Source organism: Podarcis raffonei, chromosome 3, assembly GCF_027172205.1.
Source record: "Podarcis raffonei isolate rPodRaf1 chromosome 3, rPodRaf1.pri, whole genome shotgun sequence".
NCBI lineage: Eukaryota > Metazoa > Chordata > Lepidosauria > Squamata > Lacertidae > Podarcis > Podarcis raffonei.
This window is the reverse complement of record NC_070604.1, coordinates 8,147,673-8,168,203: the sequence shown is the minus strand read 5'-3', so window position 1 is coordinate 8,168,203 and position 20,531 is coordinate 8,147,673. Positions and strand designations below refer to the sequence as shown.

The 20,531-nt window shown below is 43.7% G+C and overlaps 2 protein-coding genes across 4 annotated transcripts in view; one reads left to right on the top strand and one right to left on the bottom strand.

The window, feature by feature from the left end:
* Nucleotides 1-1,167: 1,167 nt before the first annotated feature.
* DHRS12 (dehydrogenase/reductase 12) lies at nt 1,168-15,822 on the top strand. 3 transcript variants are annotated; one of them, XM_053380481.1, is made up of 10 exons: nt 1,172-1,324; nt 3,635-3,768; nt 5,610-5,692; nt 6,900-6,992; nt 8,241-8,322; nt 9,979-10,040; nt 12,491-12,595; nt 13,382-13,472; nt 14,060-14,197; nt 14,884-15,822. In XM_053380481.1, exons 1-10 carry the CDS (start codon nt 1,269-1,271, stop codon nt 14,997-14,999), a joined length of 960 nt encoding a protein of 319 aa, XP_053236456.1. In that variant the 5' UTR covers nt 1,172-1,268; the 3' UTR covers nt 15,000-15,822. The 3 variants fall into 3 exon arrangements, 2 of the variants coding, with proteins under 2 accessions (XP_053236457.1, XP_053236456.1); XR_008329348.1 differs by lacking the exon at nt 14,884-15,822 and having other exon boundaries at nt 1,168-1,324; nt 13,357-13,472; nt 14,060-14,157; XM_053380482.1 differs by lacking the exons at nt 13,382-13,472; nt 14,884-15,822 and having other exon boundaries at nt 1,169-1,324; nt 14,060-14,161.
* Nucleotides 15,823-16,158: 336 nt separating this feature from the next.
* The window catches only part of WDFY2 (WD repeat and FYVE domain containing 2), a 48,097-nt gene continuing 43,724 nt past the window's right edge, over nt 16,159-20,531 (bottom strand). The window contains exons 9-12 of the mRNA XM_053380480.1: nt 19,784-19,885; nt 18,520-18,650; nt 18,138-18,246; nt 16,159-17,140 (exon numbers count right to left, since the gene is read on the bottom strand). Coding sequence (XP_053236455.1) covers nt 17,111-17,140; nt 18,138-18,246; nt 18,520-18,650; nt 19,784-19,885 — 372 coding nt within the window. The 3' untranslated portion in view covers nt 16,159-17,110. The remainder of the gene's footprint in view (nt 17,141-18,137; nt 18,247-18,519; nt 18,651-19,783; nt 19,886-20,531) is intronic.

Below are 20,531 nucleotides of genomic sequence, written 5' to 3'. Positions count from 1 at the left end.
GTGCTCCGCAAGACGAAAAACTCGCAAGAAGAAAAAACTTGTGGAACAAATTAATTTCGTCTTGCAAGGCACCACTGTTTACTGTTTCCCCCGTGAAATTCACTGGGGCTTATACGTGCAGCAGTGTAGTCACTGTGGCATAAAACCCACTACTGTCCAAATATGTAGTTGTGTCCACATAAACTTGTTAGTTTATATAGACTTAATGCAGTGCTAACCACCCTTGGAGTGCAGCCCATGAAATCTATTCTGGCAAAACGCAATCCCTACACATATTTGTCTACTCAGAATAAAGCCTCGTTGGATTAAATGGTTAACTATGTAGGATTGCAGATTAAGTTCTGTGTCTCACTGGACCTAGAATTTAAAAGATGGAATTTAAAAGATGGAATTCTACTGGACCTAGAATTTAAAAGATGGATTTTTTCTGGACTGTTGAAGCAATAGAACAGGTTGAGGGAGTTGCATGTTAATAGTCTTTAAAAGTTCCACAAGCAAATGGTCGTCTTTGTTGCAGCGCGTAGATAGAAAGACAACATTTATAACTGTGGAAAGGATGTCATTCATTACAGTGATTTATGTGCCTTTTCCTTTCTCCTCCTATGAAGAGATCGAACCCTAATGTTTTAATGTTGTATCTTAATCTTTTAAATTGTATTTTAATCAACTTGTTTTTATTATTGGTTGTTAGCCGCCCTGAGCCCGGTCTTGGCTGGGGAGGGCGGGGTATTAATAATAATAATAATAATAATAATAATAATAATAATATCATCATCATCATCATTATTATTATTCTCTTTACTTCTTAAATTCTACCTCTGACAGTGCAATATAATAGGCCTACTCAGAAGTAAGCCCTGCTTGCTTCGATGGGACTTAACCTTCCTCCCAGGTGTGTTGCCTACGTTACTTTTGTGCTATACCGTTGGCCAGAAACCCAGTGAAATTACTTAAGTTTGCCTTTTGCTTTCACAACAAGGCTTTTTGCCTGAGGAGTCCGAAATCAAGGACAAGGGGAGCGTGGCTTGAAGTGAGGGGGAACTCCAGGTGCTGCCGAACTACAATTCCCACCACAGCCGCGGCCATTTTGTGTGTGTGTGTGTGATGGGAGTTCCACAAGGATTCCTCTCACACACCCGCCCGGGAGGCGGCCTCCCTCCTTCGGGGGCTCAAGGCAGCGCCGCCACGGGCGAGGTCGAGCTCCGTCGCCGAGCGCCGCCTCTTCGCCAGCGGAGGAGCCGGGCGGCGGCGAGGGAGCGGCCCTGGCCATGTCCCTGTATAGGAACTCCGTGTGGTTCGTGAAGGGGCTGCGCCATTACTGCCGGTAAGGGAGCGGGCGGGATGAGGCGGCGCAAGCCAGCCACCCGGGGCTCCACGGTGTTGGCTTACGGAGGGAAAACGGACCCCCCCCCTCCCACAGTACGTGGGGTCCGAGCCCACTCCCCCTCCTCCGCCCCACGCTTTAGGGACTTTTATGTAACGGGAGGGGCGTTTCCACGCGCGGCGCCAAAGCCCCTTTTGCGGGACTTGGGCGCCAAGTTCGCGCGAACCCCTTTGGGTTCGAGGGGCCAGTTCGCCGCGAGGCGCAGGCGGAGGGAGGCAGCGAGAGAGAGAGACGGGGGGTGCATTAAAAGGCGAACCTTTGCAATTCTTATTAATAAATTATTATTATTAATAATAGTCCTAACTAAAAGTTGTCCCTAAAGTTCCGAGGTTCCGGGTTTCGGTGCAAGGCTAGTCCTAAGGCTGGCCCCAGCCGTGGGTTCCAGTTTTGCAGCGTTGTATAACTTTTTTGCGTTCATTTGGAAGCTGTGGTGTCATCTAGGAAGCAAGTCTTGCCCTGGCAAGATTTTAGATAGACACGTGTGTAGTGTTGTAAATAAAAATATGCCCTTTTCCGTTATGGGGTATCCAAGAGCCCATATAGAGTCCTTACATAGGTTCCCTATTGGTAGGAGAGAATAACAGAGGCCAACCAGAGAATATTGAGAAGCAAAGCAGCTAGTAAGCTTGATCTTTATTGATCTGTTGCAACAGGGTGCTCCCCTCACACGCAGGAGAGGAAGAGGACCCCCAAAAATGCTGTGCAAGGGCTTATAAAGACTTTTGAAATTCCCATCCTCTAGATCCAGACCACCCCCAGAAACATTATGCATTCATCACAGAAGGGGTGTAACCTAAGACCACCCCTCAGATAAGGCGGTCTAAAACAGAACATTTGCATGTTGTTTTCTCCTGTCGCTTTGTTTATTTCTTGTCTGGCAGGTTACTTGATTGGATTTCTTGGGGAGCCTGGGCAGTCTTTTGTAATGATAAGGCTCACACCCTTATTCAAACACAGATTAAGACAGGATTTGTGAAGGAAGAGACAATGGGGAGGCTTTTCCATTTTGACCATGCAGAGAAACATTTGCTCAGTTTAGGAATCAAAATGGTTCCAGGTTGGCTTTCCTGTGCTGATCTATGTACGTGTGGTTATGAACGTTGCCATATATCTAAGACCATAAAATTCCTATCACAGTAGCTGCATTCACATGACCAAGCAGGGGCTACTGAACTACTACTACTACTACTACTACTTCTTCTTCTTCTTCTTCTTCTTCTTCTTCTTCTTCTTCTTCTTCTTCTTCTTCTTCCTCCTCCTCTTCCTCCTCTTCCTCCTCCTCAGTTCACAACATAAAAATACAAAATGAAAACACAAAAATACAGTTTTCTCTGATTGTGGAATGCTCTCCCCAGAGATCACCATCATCACATGTCTTTAGGTGCCAAGCAAAAACATTCCTCTTTACCCAGGCCTGTGGCTATTAAGTAATCTGTGGTCTGTGAAAGTGGGGGAGAGAACTGTCGCAATGACTTACTTTATTATTAAGCTGTGGCTGTCCATCAGCATGCTTTTTAATGATGTTACTATGTTTTGATCATTGGCGTTCTGTGTTTTTAATATTGTACACCGCCCTGGGATTGTTTGATAAACGGCGGTATATCAATTTAATAGTAGTAGTAGTAGTAGTAGTAGAGCAAAGCAAACAAACAAATCTCCCTCTCACAGACACATTAAAAGGCCATAGTGTTTATGAGCCAAAGGCCTGGTTGAAGAGAAATGTTTTCGCCTTGCACCTTCTTTAGCTGCTAGGTGAGTCTCCTTGGGGATGGTGCAGGATCAGGCAGCAACAGTGTCTGGGCAGAAGTTGTTGAGGGCAGGGCCTGCTACCAGGATGGGTACTTGCAGGGCCACTTTTCCATGAGGACTGTATGCCTGAATGCAGGAAGCTTCAGCAGAAGAAAGTTGTTTTTGTTTTACCATATTGCCCTGAATATAAGCTTCACTTTCCCCCCAAATTCCCCCCGTCCTCTCCCACAAAAAGTTAACCTGTATTGATAAAGCTAAAATTCCAAACCTTTTGTTTTCTGCTAGTTTACCATTGTGAAAAGTCTAGCTGTTAATAATGCTTGCATTATATATTCAATCTTTATTTTTTTATAGTTTACAACACAAAATACGCTTTAGAGAGAGGAATTGAGTAATATTATAAATGTATAAAACATTCAAAAACTTTTCAATCAAATGTTTCCCCTCCCCCCCGTTTAGCTAGTATTTTTCCCAAACCTAAGTTTTCATTGACTTCTGCAGGAGTGGCTATGAATCGGCAAGCAAACACTTTGTTCCAGAAGACTTGGAAGTAGATGTAACTGGAAGGCATTTCTTGGTCACTGGAGGAAATAGTGGCATTGGCAAGGCGGCTGCAAAAGAAATAGCCAGAAGAGGTAAGTTGAAGCTATACTGCTGCTATTGAGATTATTTCTGAGGCTGAGTTTATACAAAACAAGAGGTCTTATTTTCTCTCCTCAGTTGTGCAGTCGTACCTCTTGTTACATCAGTCTCTGGTTGTGTTTTTCAGGATACGAACGCAGCAAACCCAGAAGTGTATACTTCCGGGTTTCGCCGCATGCGCGGAAGCGCTCTCCGCAGAAACCTGGGTAGGGAAGAGGCGGAAGAAAACCATAATATTTAAAGAGAGTGGTTACAGCTAGATCTTCACCTGTGGTGTGAGCCCGGCTTCCACCTGACTTCACAATTTGCACAACATCTATCAAGTCGAATAGTCTGGCTAGGCCCTTCTCCCATGTTGCAGACTGGCTCCCACAGTTTCTTTCATTTTTCCTTTTAGTGCCACATCTTTGTTTATCTGTTCTTCTGTTCAAGGAAGACTTTTAAAAACAGTAGCAATCTCTGGGGAACGCAAGGAGTAGTGCATTGTCATGACTGCTAAACAGGTGACTTTTGCTGTAATTATGTAGAACTTGGTTTTTATCTATGTGCCTGCCTGCTTGCTTGCTGAGAGCTAGGCTCTGAAAATATGCTTTAAATAAGCATGGTCTGCGCACCTCCAAACCAACCCTACTCGTTACATCTTACTTTACATATAGTGTGAACCAACTGCTTCACAGTGACAGAGGACTGCCACCAGGCTCAGGGAGATAGCAGTTGTTACAAGCATGAGAATTATAATACGAATAAAGCCCCAGGTAGCCCCAGTGTGGATTTTGGAGGCTGCTTACATAAAAACAACAGACAATAGAGCTCTCCACAGTACCAAGTAACCCTGAGTGAGCTGCTTAAAGCATTCTTGGTGGTGTTGTGTGCAAAATATTCTCATTTTTTCTATGGCCACCAGTGCTGAAATAGCATGGAGCAGTAGTGTGTCACATTTTCTTTCTCTCTGCTATTCCTAACCTCCCATGTCAAGTTGTCTGGAGGCCAGGCACATGAGTCTTCCTCCTAAACAAAAGGGTGGGTTGGAAAAGTGAGGGGTTGGTGGAGCCAATATGAACCAGGTCTCCCCAAGATCAGGTGTTCAAAGACAGGAGATTATCTTCTTGTCTTGCTCCACTAGCACTGTATTTTAGCAGTTGCTTCCAGTGAATGTAAGAATATAGACCTGGTAATATTTCAAGTGACCCTGTAAGAGTGTGCAATTTGGAGGTGTACTTAGGCGCTCTTGGTAAGGAGACATTGGCGCCGCTGCATCTCTTGCATCCTTGCCAGAGGAGCTGAACCAGAGTGGAGAGGCATGATTTTTGCCTCCCACCCCTGGGCCTGTGCCCTTGGCGAGGGCCAACCTGGACAACCCCTAGGTATGCCCCTGGCGCTGTTCAAGTTCGTCATCTAAATAGCTAAGGGACTTTGAGAGGAATTCATCATAGCACTGTGACAATTGTTCCATCGGTACAAACATTTCAGGTAACCTGCAGAATGACCCCCCTCTCCTCCCCTCTCATCCTGTTTTTATCCTCCTGTTCTGGGGATTATCCTGAGCCCTCAAGAGCCAATTGGGAGCGGGAGAAGAGGGGAGGAAAAGCTCATAGTGCTAGCAGAAGTCTTTGCCAGGCTTCCACTAGCAGGGCTCATTAGATGAATCCAGCCCTTAGCTGTCTGAAGATCTGCCATTTGTCAAAAACTTCTTAATTATAAAAAGGCATTCTCTGCATTTGCACAGATTAAACATTCTGTCAGCTATGAAGCTATTTGGAAACTTGATTTGAATATTTCTTTCATGCAGATAGTTCTATGGTCCTTTTCACCGATTGTTTCTGAATTCTTTCAGGGGGACTCGTTCATCTAGTTTGCCGAAACAAAGACAGAGCCGAGGAAGCTAAGAAAGAAATAACAACAGAAGCTGATAATCAGGTAAGAGTTGGCCTTGGATGTTTTTTCTTCTATGCTTTGTCATTGGAAAGATTACATGTTGCACCCAACTAAGTCATACCAGTAGTATATTCATTCAAATTAATGAAAATGACTAATTAAGGTCCATTTATTTCAGTAAGTTCCAACCCTACAGGTTTTTGTGAGCAATTCGCCTGTTGGCCAGTTGCATTTCTTTTGTTTGATTGCATTTGCCACCGCTGAATAGTGCTACAAATTCTGTCCCTGTTTCTGTGGATGTTTGGATGTATTTCAACTCATGGAATTTGAAATAAAAAATTATCATTTTTTGGAATGTGGAACCTGGTATTCAAGTTCCACCACAGTTACAGCTGGATCAACTAAATGGAGGTTTTTCATTCCATGTGTTGACTCAGATGATATTTCTAGTGCATAGCTAAAAGTAAGATTTTTTTAAAAAATCACCAGAAATTATTAGTATCCTTTTTTAAAAAATAGATGCTGCCACATCTAAGGGAGTGACACATATTGCCACAAATGCGCAACAGTCAGTTATGCATTAAAACTGCCTTAAAGCTAAGAAAATGTGCTCCCTCTTTGGATCCATCTGTGCTATACTGTAATTTAAAGCAGTGTTATGCTACTTTAAACAGTCAATGTTTCCCCCAATGAATTTTTCATGATGCTGAGATTAAAATCTTTACCTCGGAGTCTCAGACAGTCGTACCATCATTACCTTGTATGCACTTGCATTTGTGGAATAAGTAGTCACTGCAGTGAGCAGCAGCTACATTATCAGAAAAATTGACTTTCATTCTATCCTCTCCCTTCTATGGAATCTTGAGTCAAAAATAGCTTCTGGAGCTATGAATCTCATTGTGGGCAGCATCTGTAAGTTGCCAGGTTACTTCTTACGCAACACATGAAACAGTCCCTATGTTGTGTTCTGCATTTTTTGCTGCTTGGATTTCTCTGTCAACTACAAATATTCAAAGATTCTCTCTGCCATTTAGATACAGCTTGGCTAAGTGGATATATTGTGTTCCTGCTATCTGATTATGTAGTGTTGTTAAAGCATGTTAAATGAACCCTTTCAATCTTGTGGTGGGGTGATTGAGCTGTGCTTGGGATGTAAGATTTGGAGCCAGGTGATGCTGCAGAAAGCTACTGAATTGGTTGTAGAAATGTTTTTGGTTTGGTTAACAACTCTTCTTTTCTCCTTTGCTAGAATGTTTTTATCCATATTCTGGACATGTCTGACCCCAAAGGAATTTGGGAATTTGCTGAACGGTTCAAGAATGAACACAGATTAAACGTCTTGGTGAGTTGGGAACTCAAAAGTGAAGCCCATCTCTAGGGCTGCCAAACATTGACACCAGAGTTTGAAACTCCCATTGTTCTAGGTGCATTATGCGACAGGGAATTTCAATAATGGGAGCAGTTTCTGAGCTGTGGGAGCTGTACTGTGCCTAAGTTTTCAGTTTAAAACTGCCACTGCTGGAATGAAAGGTGGACCTTTTTCTGCCTCCCCACTTCCAGCTACTCTCTGAGAACCTGACAAGGGACCCTCATAAGAATATTGGGGGGCGGGCAGGGAAAGTATGGCTTTGTTTTTTGCAGTCTTCAAATGAGGACTAGACCATGTGAAAAATGAATATAAGATTTTAGCTGCAGTTAATTCATTTTCAGCTTTGTATTCTTGTTATAAGGGACATGGGTGGCGCTATGGGTTAAACCACAGAGCCTAGGACTTGCTGATCAGAAGGTCGGCAGTTCGAATTCCTGCGACGGGTGAGCTCCCGTTGCTCGGTCCCTGCTCCTGCCAACCTAGCAGTTCAAAAGCATGTCAAAGTGCAAGTAGTCCCGCTCTGGCGGGAAGGTAAACGGCGTTTCTGTGTGCTGCTCTGGTTTGTCAGAAGCGGCTTAGTCATGCTGGCCACATGACCTGGAAGCTGTACGCTGGCTCCCTCGGCCAATAAAGCGAGATGAGCGCTGCAACTCCAGAGTCGGCCATGACTGGACCTAATGGTCAGGGGTCCCTTTACCTTTACCTTTATTCTTGTTATAAAAAAACTGCACCTAGACATTCTATAACCTAGGTTTAAGGTGCCATTTAGCTCCTCGCTTTCACATCTCAGTTTCTAACACTGATTGACACTACCTAGCAACTAGCAGTTACTTGCTTGAACAAGAAACAATTTGGTAATATTCTTTGTACTGCCAGCACTGTAGCCAGAAATTCTAAATTTCTGTGCAAGCGTCATTTTCACATGGCGGCTTAATGCTGCACAGTTGAGATTTATCATTATTAAGAGTATTGTATGCAGCATAGTGCTTTGACTCCCATAAATGGGAAGCTGCCTTATTCCTTTCAAACCATTGGGCCACCTTGCTCAGTATACAGTATTCTGTTATCTATACTGACTGGTAGTGGCTCTTCAGGGTTCCAGGTGAGAGTTTTTTCCAGTCCTACCAAATTTAACCTAGATCTTTCTGCATATTCAAAGCGCATGCTCTGCCACTATGGCACAGCACAGATAGATATTTTAACTATATTTTCTTCATGTAGGTCAACAATGCAGGCTGCATGGTAAACCAAAGAGAACTAACGAAAGATGGGCTTGAAAAGAATTTTGCTACAAATACTCTGGGTATGTAGGGCAGTTTTCCTGGGAAGTTGTTGTTGACTGGAAGTGGAGGTTGTGCATTTCTGAAGCGTTCTTCTGATGCCTGAGTACGCTTGGCTAATGTTTATACTGTCTAATAGGGCCTCCTGACACATATACAGTGGTACCTCGGGTTACATACGCATCAGGGTACATACGCTTCAGGTTACAGATTCCGCTAACCCAGAAATAGTACCTCGGGTTGAGAACTTTGCTTCAGGATAAGAACAGAAATCGGGCTCTGGCAGCGCGGCAGCAGCAGCAGGAGACCCCATTAGCTAAAGTGGTGGTTCAGGTTAAGAACAGTTTCAGGTTAAGAACGGACCTCTGGAATGAATTAAGTACAGTGGTACCTCGGGTTACATACGCTTCAGGTTATAGACTCCGCTAACCAAGAAATAGTGCTTCAGGTTAAGAACTTTGCTTCAGGATGAGAACAGAAATCACGCAGCAGCAGCAGCAAGAGGCCCCATTAGCTAAGCAGTTTCAGGTTAAGAACAGACCTCCGGAACGAATTAAGTACTTAAATCAAGGTACCACTGTACTTAACCCGAGGTACCACTGTAGATTGAATATCCAGTTCACTCTTTTAAAAAGCAACAATACAGAGGAAGAAACATGCATACAGAAATAACATACTATTGAATTGGATTGCCATAAATAACTTTCAAATTGTTTTCTTCCTTGTCTAGTGAGGGTCAGACAAGAAGCAGTTGGGTTTAGACTAAAGGAAGGTAGTCTTGGGTTTAACTCTGTAGGTGAGAGCAGTTCATTTTCTTGGTTGTGAAATCTACCTCTGGAATTTAGATTAACAGGTTAAACAGGTGTATGCTGCTGTTTTACAAAGAGTATCCTGCTTTAGGGCATGGAATTGTACTTGGATAAATAATCATATTGGGACGCGGATGGCGCTGTGGTCTAAACCACAGAGCCTAGGACTTGCCGATCAGAAGGTTGGCGGTTCGAATCCCCGCGACGGGGTGAGCTCCCGTTGCTCGGTCCCTGCTCCTGCCAACCTAGCAGTTTGAAAGCACGTCCAAGTGCAAGTAGATAAATAGGTACCACTCCAGTGGGAAGGTAAACAGTGTTTCCGTGCGCTGCTCTGGTTCGCCAGAAGCGGCTTAGTCATGCTGGCCACATGACCCGGAAGCTGTACGCCGGCTCCCTCGGCCAATAAAGCAAGATGAGCGCTGCAACCCCAGAGTCGTCTGCGACTGGTCCTAACGGTCAGGGGTCCCTTTCCCTTGAAGTAATCATATATCAGGTTTTTAACTTGGTGCATTATTTGAATGGTCCTCTCAAATAACAGGGTGCTTCATGGTCCAAGTACAAAGTTTTAATGCTGTGTCCTTTGCTAACGGAAGGAGTGCTACTGCACTCAGGTCCTGCTCATGGTCTTCTCATGGGCATGTGGTTTGCTGCAGTGAGACTAGAGTGCTTGACCTAGATAGACTTTGTGCTGATGCAATGGGGCTCTTCATTTTACTTTTCTTTAAAAGCCTTGTGAAATGTAGAGCAATCCATCCAGCTGAAGGGTAGGAGAATGAAGTTTAATTAAATATACAAAACAACAACAACAACAACAAAACACCAAACATGTGGAAGGTAATACACGCTAAACATTTTTTATTTATCTTCTAGGTACATATATTTTAACAACAGCCCTTCTACCTCTCTTGGAAAGAGCAGATGACCCTAGAGTTGTAAGTTTGTATGTCTTAGTTTGGGGGCACTTGGCTGTCCCTTTCATTGTCATTCCCGTTCTCAATATTCATAACTCCTAGGGCAAGTACCGTATTTTTCGCTCTATAGGACGCACTTTTTCCCCTTCAAAAATGAAGGGGAAATGTGTGTGCGTCCTATGGAGCGAAGACGCCATAGCCCCGCGACCCTCTCCCGGCTGGAGAAGTGACGCGCGGCTATGTCAGCAGCCTCTCCGCTGCGCCTTTCCACTGCTCCCTGACCTGCTCTTTGGGGCTGGTGATGGGCTTCCCCCCGCCAGCCCCAAAGAGCAGGTCGAAAGGAACCTGAAGCCTGGAGAGCGAGAGGGGTCGGTGTGCACCGACCCCTCTCGCTCTCCAGGCTTCCAAGGTAGCCGTCTGAACGCGCCTTAAACGGCACCTTGTTTTAGAGCGGGAAAACAAGAGGGGGAAAATTCTCCCCCTCTCTGCGCAGCGCCTCCTGCCACTTCGCTGAAGGGGCGCTGGGCAGAGAGCGGAAGAATTTTTTTCCCTTGTTCTCCCCCCTCTAAAACAAGGTGCGTCCTATTGTCCGGTGCGTCCTATGGTGCGAAAAATACGGTAGGTGCTCTACTGTTGGGCAAAGGGGCCCTATCAATTGTGATTTTCCTCACTGCAGGCGGACCACTCTCTCTGCCTTCAGAGGAAGAGATATGAAATGTTCTGTAGTCTCTGGCAACCCACCCAAGGACAGGAGGATGGTGACGCCCATTGCAGCTAATAGCATCTTAATTGGGGAACAAACTGATTTAGCGCCTGACTCAATACCACGACAAACCATTGCATATGCTGGCACAAATGTTGAGGTGCCGTGGTGCCAATGTGTACCTTCATGCTTCACTGAAACAGTTTTATTTGCACAATACAAAATGCTTGGTGCAAGCGAAGCAGTTTAATTGCCTCCTTTAGATTACTGTTTGCCCTCCTGAGTGGGAAGTAATGTTTCCCGTTGTGTCAGAAGCCACTGAGTGTTTAAAAGAATTGCCATTCCAGTCTACAAATGAAGTATTTCAACAGCGGTGTATAAAAGGTTCAGTTACCATATTTTTCACTCCATAAGACACACTTTTTTCTTCCTAAAAAGGGGAAATGTCTGTGCATCTTATGGAGCGAATGCGTGGTCCCTGGAGCCGAATTGCCCAGGGGCAAAAAGCAGATCATGCTTTTTTTTTTTAAAGAGGGAAGTGGGTGTTGAAACAAAGCCCCTGATCCATTGGGGAGAGAGAGAAATGAGGCTGCCTGGGAGGGGGAGGTAAAGACAGCAAACTTGAAAAGGGGGGGAAGACTAAAGCAATAAGGAGAGAAATTAGAAGAAAAGGAGGAGCAAAAAACTGCTCCAGCTAAGGAAAAGACACCAAGGCAAACAAGAGGGAAGGGAGTATTGAAAGGAAGAAGCTGATCGGTAAGGGATCAGGAGGGAGATAAGGGATGCTAGTGATAAAGGAGGCTGCCTGGGAGTGGGGAGGTAAAAGCCCATGGATCCTCAGGATTTTTACATTGGGTCACCCCAAATTCACCATCAGATCACATAGCATGTCCGTGGCTACAGCCTGCACCAAAAAAATCACACATCCAGTGTTTCCTGGGGCTGCAATGGTGAAAAAATGTGGTTACAAAGCATGGATCCTCAGGATTTTTGCATTGGGTCACCCCAAATTCACCATCAGATCACATAGCATGTCCATGGCTACAGCCTGCACCAAAAAAATCACACATCCAGTGTTTCCTGGGGCTGCAATGGTGAAAAAATGTGGTTACAAAGCATGGATCCTCAGGATTTTTGCATTGGGTCACCCCAAATTCACCATCAGATCACATGTCTGTGGCCACAGCATGAACCACAAAAATCATACATCCACTGTTTCGTTCAGAATATATTTTTTTCTTGTTTTCCTCCTCTAAAAACTGGGTGTGTCTTATGGTCAGGTGCGTCTTATGGAGCGAAAAATATGGTATATGTTTCAAAGGGGAAAGAGTATCATAGAGAGATTTGGCCTGTTCTGATTGATGTGGTTGCATTTTGTGTAATAACCTTTGGAATGTTTGATTTGAGTAGTTACTCCACGGTTGCAGTGTGACTTTTAAAGGGTTGTTGACAAGATAGAAACCAACAGGGCTGTCAAGGGAGTCGGCCAGCATTGTGGATGACTCTGAATTTCAGCATTCAGTTGCCACTCCTTGGGTGGGGGCTTGTGGCACTAGATGTTGTTGGACTAAATGTCTCATCATCCCATGCTGGCTGCGGCTGAATGCAGCTGGGATCCAACATCTAGAGGCCACTGCTTTCCCACCCATGCTTTAAGTGAACTGCTAAACTTGCATTGTCATGGTGATTATCTATCCAAGTTGCATGTAAAGACAAGTCTACTTGTGGATAAGGATTTCATAGTTCCTTTGGTTTGTTTATTTTGCAGATCACTGTCTCCTCAGGAGGAATGTTAGTTCAGAAACTAGATGTATCAAACTTGCAATCAGAGAATGTGGCATTTGATGGGACAATGGTCTATGCGCAGAATAAGGTAAGATCTGTAGTTCTTGAACAAACAGCCACAGACTACGTAGCTGCTTTGCAATCCTGTATTTTTGTCACACTATACATTTTATGTACTTTGCTTGCTCTTTCTATAGATAATTCTTTAAAATATTCTATGTAAAGTCTTGTCTTACAACCAGCACCCATAACAGATGAGGTATTGGGACTATTATACACTTGTCAAGTTGGGTCTTTATTTACATAGAAAAGACTCCTTTAACTCACTGTATCTCATAGAGGCATTGTTCAGTTTGGAGATTCTAAAGTCCAGATATTATTTAATGTTAACTAGTTATTATTTAAGAGAAACTTGCTTTTTGAAAAGCATTTTTCCACCCTGGTTTCAGGTGTAAGACGACGACGACGACTTTATTGGGCAGTACCAAGTGGGTGGTCATTCTCCACTTGCTTGAAGGCAGGAGAAAATGTCATTACTGTACCTTTGCATCACCGTCTTGGAATGGTAGTTCATTTTTCCTGCTTTGCTTGAAGCAGACCAGATTTCAGAGGTGCCCTTCTGGCCTAGTGTGTGTCATGAGTAGTGAGTGTGCAATGAGGGCTATACTTGAGAGCTGCCTTGCCCTAAAACTGGAACAGAAATAGAAACCTGCCCTGTTGTCACACACAAAGTAGGCAGGGCGCAGGCTAGCTGCAGTGCTGAGCTTCCAAGGGAAGAAATAACCGCGCTGCGTAAGTCAATAATGAATATGAAGATGCCAGGCTAATGGCCTATTGATCTTTTTTCAGTTTTATGCCTTTTGTCGTACCCTAGAGACAGCAAGTGGTCATGACAGAACAGTGGGCTAAAGCACATCCCAGTGTTCACTTTTCTTCTATGCATCCTGGCTGGGCAGATACACCAGGTACTTGTTGCTGAGCAGAAATATTTAATCTCTTTGGCTAAATCGGGAGTGGGGCACCTGTGGGCCTCCAGCTGTTACTGGACTGCAAGCTGCATCATTCCCAATGGTTGGCCGGGACTGATAGGAGTTAAGAGTCCAACATTCACCCCAGAGCTAAACAGAGAGTATCTTTTGCTATTATATGAATGGGGTGGGAGAAATAGGAAGGAGAAGTGCCACACTTCTATTATTCCCGTTTCTCTTTGAACTTTTGCATTTCTTTCGCCCCATCCTTGGTTTAGCTGCTTTGGAGAATTCCTGCCACCTTGCAGGTAACTTGTGCCCAGGCAGAACTTAACTTTTAAGTGTGTTTAAAGGGCTCCGTGTTATCCAAGGGCTTAGGTAGTGTGAGGAAGAATAGAGTCTGGTAGCATAAAATCATATGGAGCGTTAAGGTTTGTAGGAAGAAATGTCCAAGGGCCTTTTGTAGACCGAAGCCGTAGCAGAGCCCAAGATTAGGGTAGTAGCAGTCAAAGAGCATAATTCGTGGAAGACATATGTTTGTTGGGAAGCTGTTACATATGCTTAGCACAACTGTCACCTTGCAGCTGTGAGGTCATCTATGCCAGATTTCTACGAGAAAATGAAGAATAGATTGCGGACGGAGGACCAGGGGGCAGACACGGTGGTATGGCTTGCAGTCTCCCATGTAGCAGGCAAGCAAGCAAGCGGGCAGTTCTTCCAAGGTAAGGGAGTTAATGGATCATTGAATGCGGTATAATAATAGAGAAGGACAGAAAAAGCTGTCCCTAGTAATATATACAGGGACACGGGTGGTGCTGTGGGTTAAACCACAGAGCCTAGGACTTGCCGATCAGAAGGTTGGTGGTTCGAATCCCTGCGACGGGGTGAGCTCCTGTTGCTCGGTCCCTGCTCCTGCCCACCTAGCAGTTCGAAAGCATGTCCAAGTGCAAGTAGATAAATAGGTACCACTCCGGCGGGAAGGTAAACGGCGTTTCCGGGCGCTTCTCTGGTTCGCCAGAAGTAGCTTAGTCATGCTGGCCACATGACCCAGAAGCTGTACACCGGCTCCCTTGGCCAATAAAGCGAGACCAGAGTCGGTCATGACTGGACCTAATGGTCAGGGGTCCCTTTACCTTTAGTAATATATATAAACCAAAAAGGGTAAACCTAAAAAAATGAACACATTGAACTCGTATACAAACTGTACAGGGCTGGGATTGGCTGCAACGCCCAACTGAATATATATTGTGGGAACCTGCTTTTGTCGTGCTACCCTAACTTTATGAACATTTACATTCCTGCAATCTCTGTCCTCCCTTCAACTCACTGATAGGAAGGCCAGAAAAGCAGGTTCAAGAACCCAGATTCTTGATCGTTGAAATAACTTATTTTGCCCTTTTGTTTCCAGACCGGCAGCCTGTTCCAACTCACTTACCACTTGCACAGACCAAATCTTCACCGGGTGATGAAGAAAAACTGATGCAGTTTCTGGAAGAGCTCTCACAAAAGTTTAAACCCAGATAATCATTAGAGTCTAGAAGCATTAACAGTGTGTACTGAACTAGTGACCTCTTGACAATCTGCAGTTGGAAAGCTATAATATGTGCCAGTGAGTATAACCCAATAACATGCTTTATTATAGGGCAGGAAGAAAGGCACTGTTAAAAATTCAGTGATTCTGTTTTGACATGCTTTGCATCTTGATAATTTCCTGCAGCTAGAACTATAGTTTCTGGAATGATGCTAGAAAAAAAGCTGAAAGCATTTGGGCTGCAATTTCATTGAAGCTAGGTTTCAGTCAAGAAAACTGTAGGCATACTTTAGTTTGCAAAAGATTTGATTATGGAGCACAGAGTATTATTTGTATGCCTACTTGCATTTCCTTCTTTTCATGCTGTAACTTCTGTTTATTACCCATTTCACATTTGTTCTTTAAAAAATCACAAATACTTGGGGATGAGATGCTGCGATGGTTAGTGCTTGTATTATTAACATTCCAGTGGGAGCACAGTATCTATTTTCTAAAAATCTCTCAAGGTGCTAATTCTTTTTTATGTAATAATCATGCATCAAGAATGCCCACTGTGCCACAACAAGTATGAAACAGCCCACCTTCTGGAATCTCAGAATTGTGGAGTTGGAAGGGATCCCAAGGGTCATCTAGTTTAACTCCCCTGCAGGAATACTAGATTATACACGACAGGTGGCCATCTAACCTCTGCTTAAAAACCTCTGTAGAATTGTAAATTTGCTAGAATCTAAACGTTTTTGAAATTGTATTTTGGTTTGCACTTCTGAAGTTTTCCTGCAAGAAAAATCTAATTAAAACCTAATGTTTGAAAAAGCATTCTGTTTGTTCCAGGCCATCCTTTTTTGAAGGACGGACAGCTACATTTAAGGTCATATAGACATCTGTATGAATTATTTTAAAACGGCATATTTAAGTTGGCAGTACTTTGCATAGTTTCTTATGTAGATAAAGCTCATATATTTGGTATCACTTGGCAGTCAGCATACAGTGTTCTTGATGTGAACCAAGTTAACATATATTTGCACACTGCTGTCAAAAATCCTAGCAGAGAAAGTTGAGTGGAAGTTTCCCTGAAGGAGGATCTTCCCAGTTTGGAAGAAAATTAAAATAAATGGCAGAGGTTTATAAAATAGGCGAGTCTCCTATACCAGATGCTATGAAAGGAAGTTTTTATTTCAGCAATTTACTTTTTGAAAAAGGCAGCAAAACAAAATATGAAATTAAACCACATTAATTTGGGGAGGGGGGCAACATTGAGAATTAGAAACAAATCACAGTTATCAGCAATTTTAAAAACACATCCTGCCAGAGAGATGACAGGAATGGAATAGTTAGTTTCAAACCATGCCCAGTAACACTAGCATAATTCTCACCCCGCCTTCTAAAAAAAATGTTCAGGTATCACTGGTCCAGCTAAACAAGAATACTTCCACACTGACAAGGTATGGCAATTGCATAAAACTATTTTATGCAGCCCTCAGTTTGAACTGGTTTCTGTGCTCATGGGTCAAGCCTGAAAAATAGTTTAGCAACAAATTCTGAAGTTGCTAAACAAGCATTTCTCTTGGCTATGCAATGAAAAAGACTGGACATTGTCTAACTTTTTCTCCCCCTCACAACCCACAGTACCATTTGCTAGAATGTCGTTGCAAAGACGACCTTTACTGTTAAGGTTGTTGCTCAATGACTCTGCTGGGAAAGATAGAAAGAGGAATCATTTGCTTTTCTTTTAGCCCCTAAGAGCAGATTCAGCCTCTCCAACCTAATATTGCAGAATGCTACTCACATTTGCAAGAATTCCTCCGTGCCAAACGGCACAAGTCGACAGAGAACATGAAACACAAACCGCACCGCACACAGACTCCCCAGACAAGTTCCAAATGGCTGAGCAGAGCCAGATTGTATAGTTGTTAAGTTTAAAAAAATATTTCTTGCATTTTGAGAACAAAGAAGTAGAGTGTTTGGTGCAAGTGTTCACCCTGGATCTAGTACGTCACTTGAAAAACCATCCGGAAGTTAACAGTCGCCACACAGCTTGCTTCATCTTCTGCAGTACATTAAGAATCCCTTCTTCAGTAATGCTGCTTTGTGTTTCACCAATGCATCAAGATACTACAGGTGTCATATCCCACAACTGTTAAAAAGATACAAATGTGGGCAGTGAGAAGAGATTCAGGTGTGATTTACTGAATTATTTGTGGATAGTTCTAACAAGTCAACAGCAGGGACGGTAGAACCCAATGAGGGACAGATAAACCCAAAGTAGGGTGGCATGCGGTCTGCCTCTTCACAAAAGTGTTAGAAAATCAGATATATAAGCTAATTGCCAAATGCCACCTTAAACCTAGGCTGTAGTCACCACAACAGAATGTCTAGGCACCATTTCCCCCGCAATGGAATTATTCATTTCATTTTTATACCATTTTATAGTTTAAATAAAAATCTCACATCAAGTAAAGCAATCCAGAATAAAACAAATTCAAACTTCAAGGAAAATAAAAGATCCTTCTCTAAGTGACATTTTACTTTCCCCATATGTATTTACCTACTTAATTTAGGGACGCAGGTGGAGCTGTGGTCTAAACCACGGAGCCTAGGGCTTGCCGATCGGAAGGTCAGTGGTTCGAATCCCCGCAACGGGTGAGCTCCTGTTGCTCGGTCCCAGCTCCTGCCAACCTAGCAGTTCGAAAGCACGTCAAAGTGCAAGTAGATAAATAGGTACCGCTCCGACGGGAAGGTAAACGGCGTTTCCGTGCGCTGCTCTGGTTCGCCAGAAGCGGCTTAGTCATGCTGGCCACATGACCCAGAAGCTGTACGCTGGCTCCCTCGGCCAATAAAGCGAGATGAGCGCTGCAACCCCAGAGTCAGCCTCGACTGGACCTAATGATCAGGGGTCCCTTTACTTAATTTAGATAGCTGCCCCATAGCAGAAGTAGTGTAAGAAGCCAGTGTGGTATAGCGGTTAGTGTTGTACTAGGAGCCAGGAGATCAGGGTTGAAAAATCCCCACTCAGTCATGAAGCTCAGTGGGTGAGATCTGAAAGGGCCCTTGAAATTATAAATAGCAAGAAAAGGTACTTCTGCCTTGAGATATAGGGGGTGTACCTATAAATCCCACCAGGCAGTACTTACCTTAATAACTTTGTCTGTCCCAGATGTCAGGAGCCACCCTCGTGTTGCGTCAAAGTGTACATGGACGACATTGTGTTTGCTGTCATGGAAAGTGGCTGTGGGAGCACGCCTGAGGGAAGAGCAAACCATGAGTGAAGCAGAAGCTCTGCTTTAGAAAGGGTGGTGGAATCTATTAGTAAGTTGATTTCTCATGTCTGCATTGCTCTGAGGGAGCATCACTACGGACACAATTCTTAAGGCTTGGAGAAGAGAATTTCCAACATTTAGTCTGTTGCAATATCAGTTTCCCTACAGAAACTGGAATGTTTTGTCATGGACGGGTAGAAGGCAGGATAGGTAGACAACAAGGAAGGAGGGGAGAGGACACGCGGCTGCTACTTACTCCTCATCTGTTATTGATTCGTAACAACTATCACAGACTCTCACATCAAATTCGAACCCCATCAGTGGAATGGAAGAGCGCTTTGAACTGCACTTGCCACATACTGCTTTCCCGCACTTCCGGCAATGATGCTGAAATTAAAAACACAGCGAAGCACCACTTGGACGAGATGAAAGAACAAGGCCAGACATATTGGTTTACATGCTGTAGTTTATCCTACAAAAGGGAGTTACAAGGGTATTTTGTAAGATTTGTCAATCCGGATCAAGAATTAGCAACCTATTCTGGAAAGGAGGAAAAAGGTGAAACTGTTTATAGCTCCAACTCTTATCTAGACCAGCATTTCATAACATAAAGCCACTATTTCTGTAAGAGACATTGCTTGCCTTAAAAAAAAACCACACACTTATTTTTTTCTAGGCTGTAATCCTATCTCAACATAGGATCAAGTGCCCTCGAAAGCCAGCAAAATGAAAATCTATGGCAAAACAGTTCCCAAAACCTTCCAATTATGACAATCGCATTTGACTTACAACTGCAGCCTTCTCATTTATTTGAATGCTTCAACCCTAACAAACAACTCATTATTGGTGGTAATAATATATTGATAATAAGTTTACCTACGGGCTTGCATGCTAAGTAACATGAGCAGAAGTCAAATAAAACGTGTGTTTAAGTTTGAACAATGGATGAGTTCACCTTTCCCCAGCAACTCCCCACACAGCTGAGCAAAGCCCACACGATTTTCTTCAAAGGGCAAGGTATTCTATTATCCCCCTGATATCACCTTCTTGATGACATCCACATTTTATGTACAGGGAGCAGGGCCTACCCATGAGGCAAAGTGGGGCAACCAACTCAGGATCCACAGTGGCAGCAGATCCCAATGAAGATCTTAATCCACCAGGGAAGAGGGGCACCATTTTGTGGTTGACCTTAGGTGCCAATATGTCTTGGGGTGGCCCTAACATGGAGGAACTGAGAAATCCACCACAAACACCTGGGTTTGAAAATATTACATTATTTCAGTGGGAAAGGTCCTTATCTACACCAGTCCCATTTTAACTAATTTGTACAGATTCATTTCCACAGGCTTCTTTTTTTTTGAAAACCTTGGATTTCACTCAAGCCTAGTGATACTCACATCTTGGCTGTTTGGGCTATACAAGGATCCACATTAGTTGAATGAGTTCACTAATGTAGATAGGACACTGATGAAGTGAAAACAGGAGTGTGCCTTCAATTATTTAAGCATACCACATACCTGTCTAAGGCCTATTTTCTTGCAATCCCACATTTGTTTGAAGTTCCAGAAGAACGGCTGATCACACTTTTGACAAGAGTCGCTATCCAGCCATTCAGGCGTCTAATGCAAGAATGAAGATGGAAAAAGCATCAAGTCCAGCTGCAAGAGGATTCTATATACAGATCAAAACTGTAACAGGATTAGGGCCACTATGGGGCTGCTTCTACCGTGCAGCCAAGAAATCCCACATTATAGTACTTTTAGCAAATTTTATACATATTTTCTTATTTTGCAGAGTTTACCTGCACGGCCTGATAGGCAAGAAGTTACAGGGCAGACATGGTTTCCCAACACTGTGATTACTAATGACAGGGGAGCACTAGTGGGCAGGAAAGGATGTCTTAACGCTTTGCATTCCTTGTCCATTTCTCCATGAAACCTTCCCTCAGCATGCTCTGAGAACAGAACATAAGCTAACAGGAGAAAAACTGGCTTGGCGAAGGACTGGTAGCAGGGGAAGCATTAAGCATTTCCTTTCCCACCTGTAATTTCTCTTCTGTCAAGTGACTTTTTACCCCACACATTACTCTTAACCAGCAAACATCTCTTTTGCCAGGATAATACATAGTCTCACCCTGAGTTGAGAATGGTGTGGCTGAATTAAATGCATTTAATTATAAGCAACTCTCAAACAGAGTCCCTGATCCTGAAAAGCGGGTTCCCATCAGAATGAGACACTCTCAGCTTCACAAAAGGGCACTTTTAA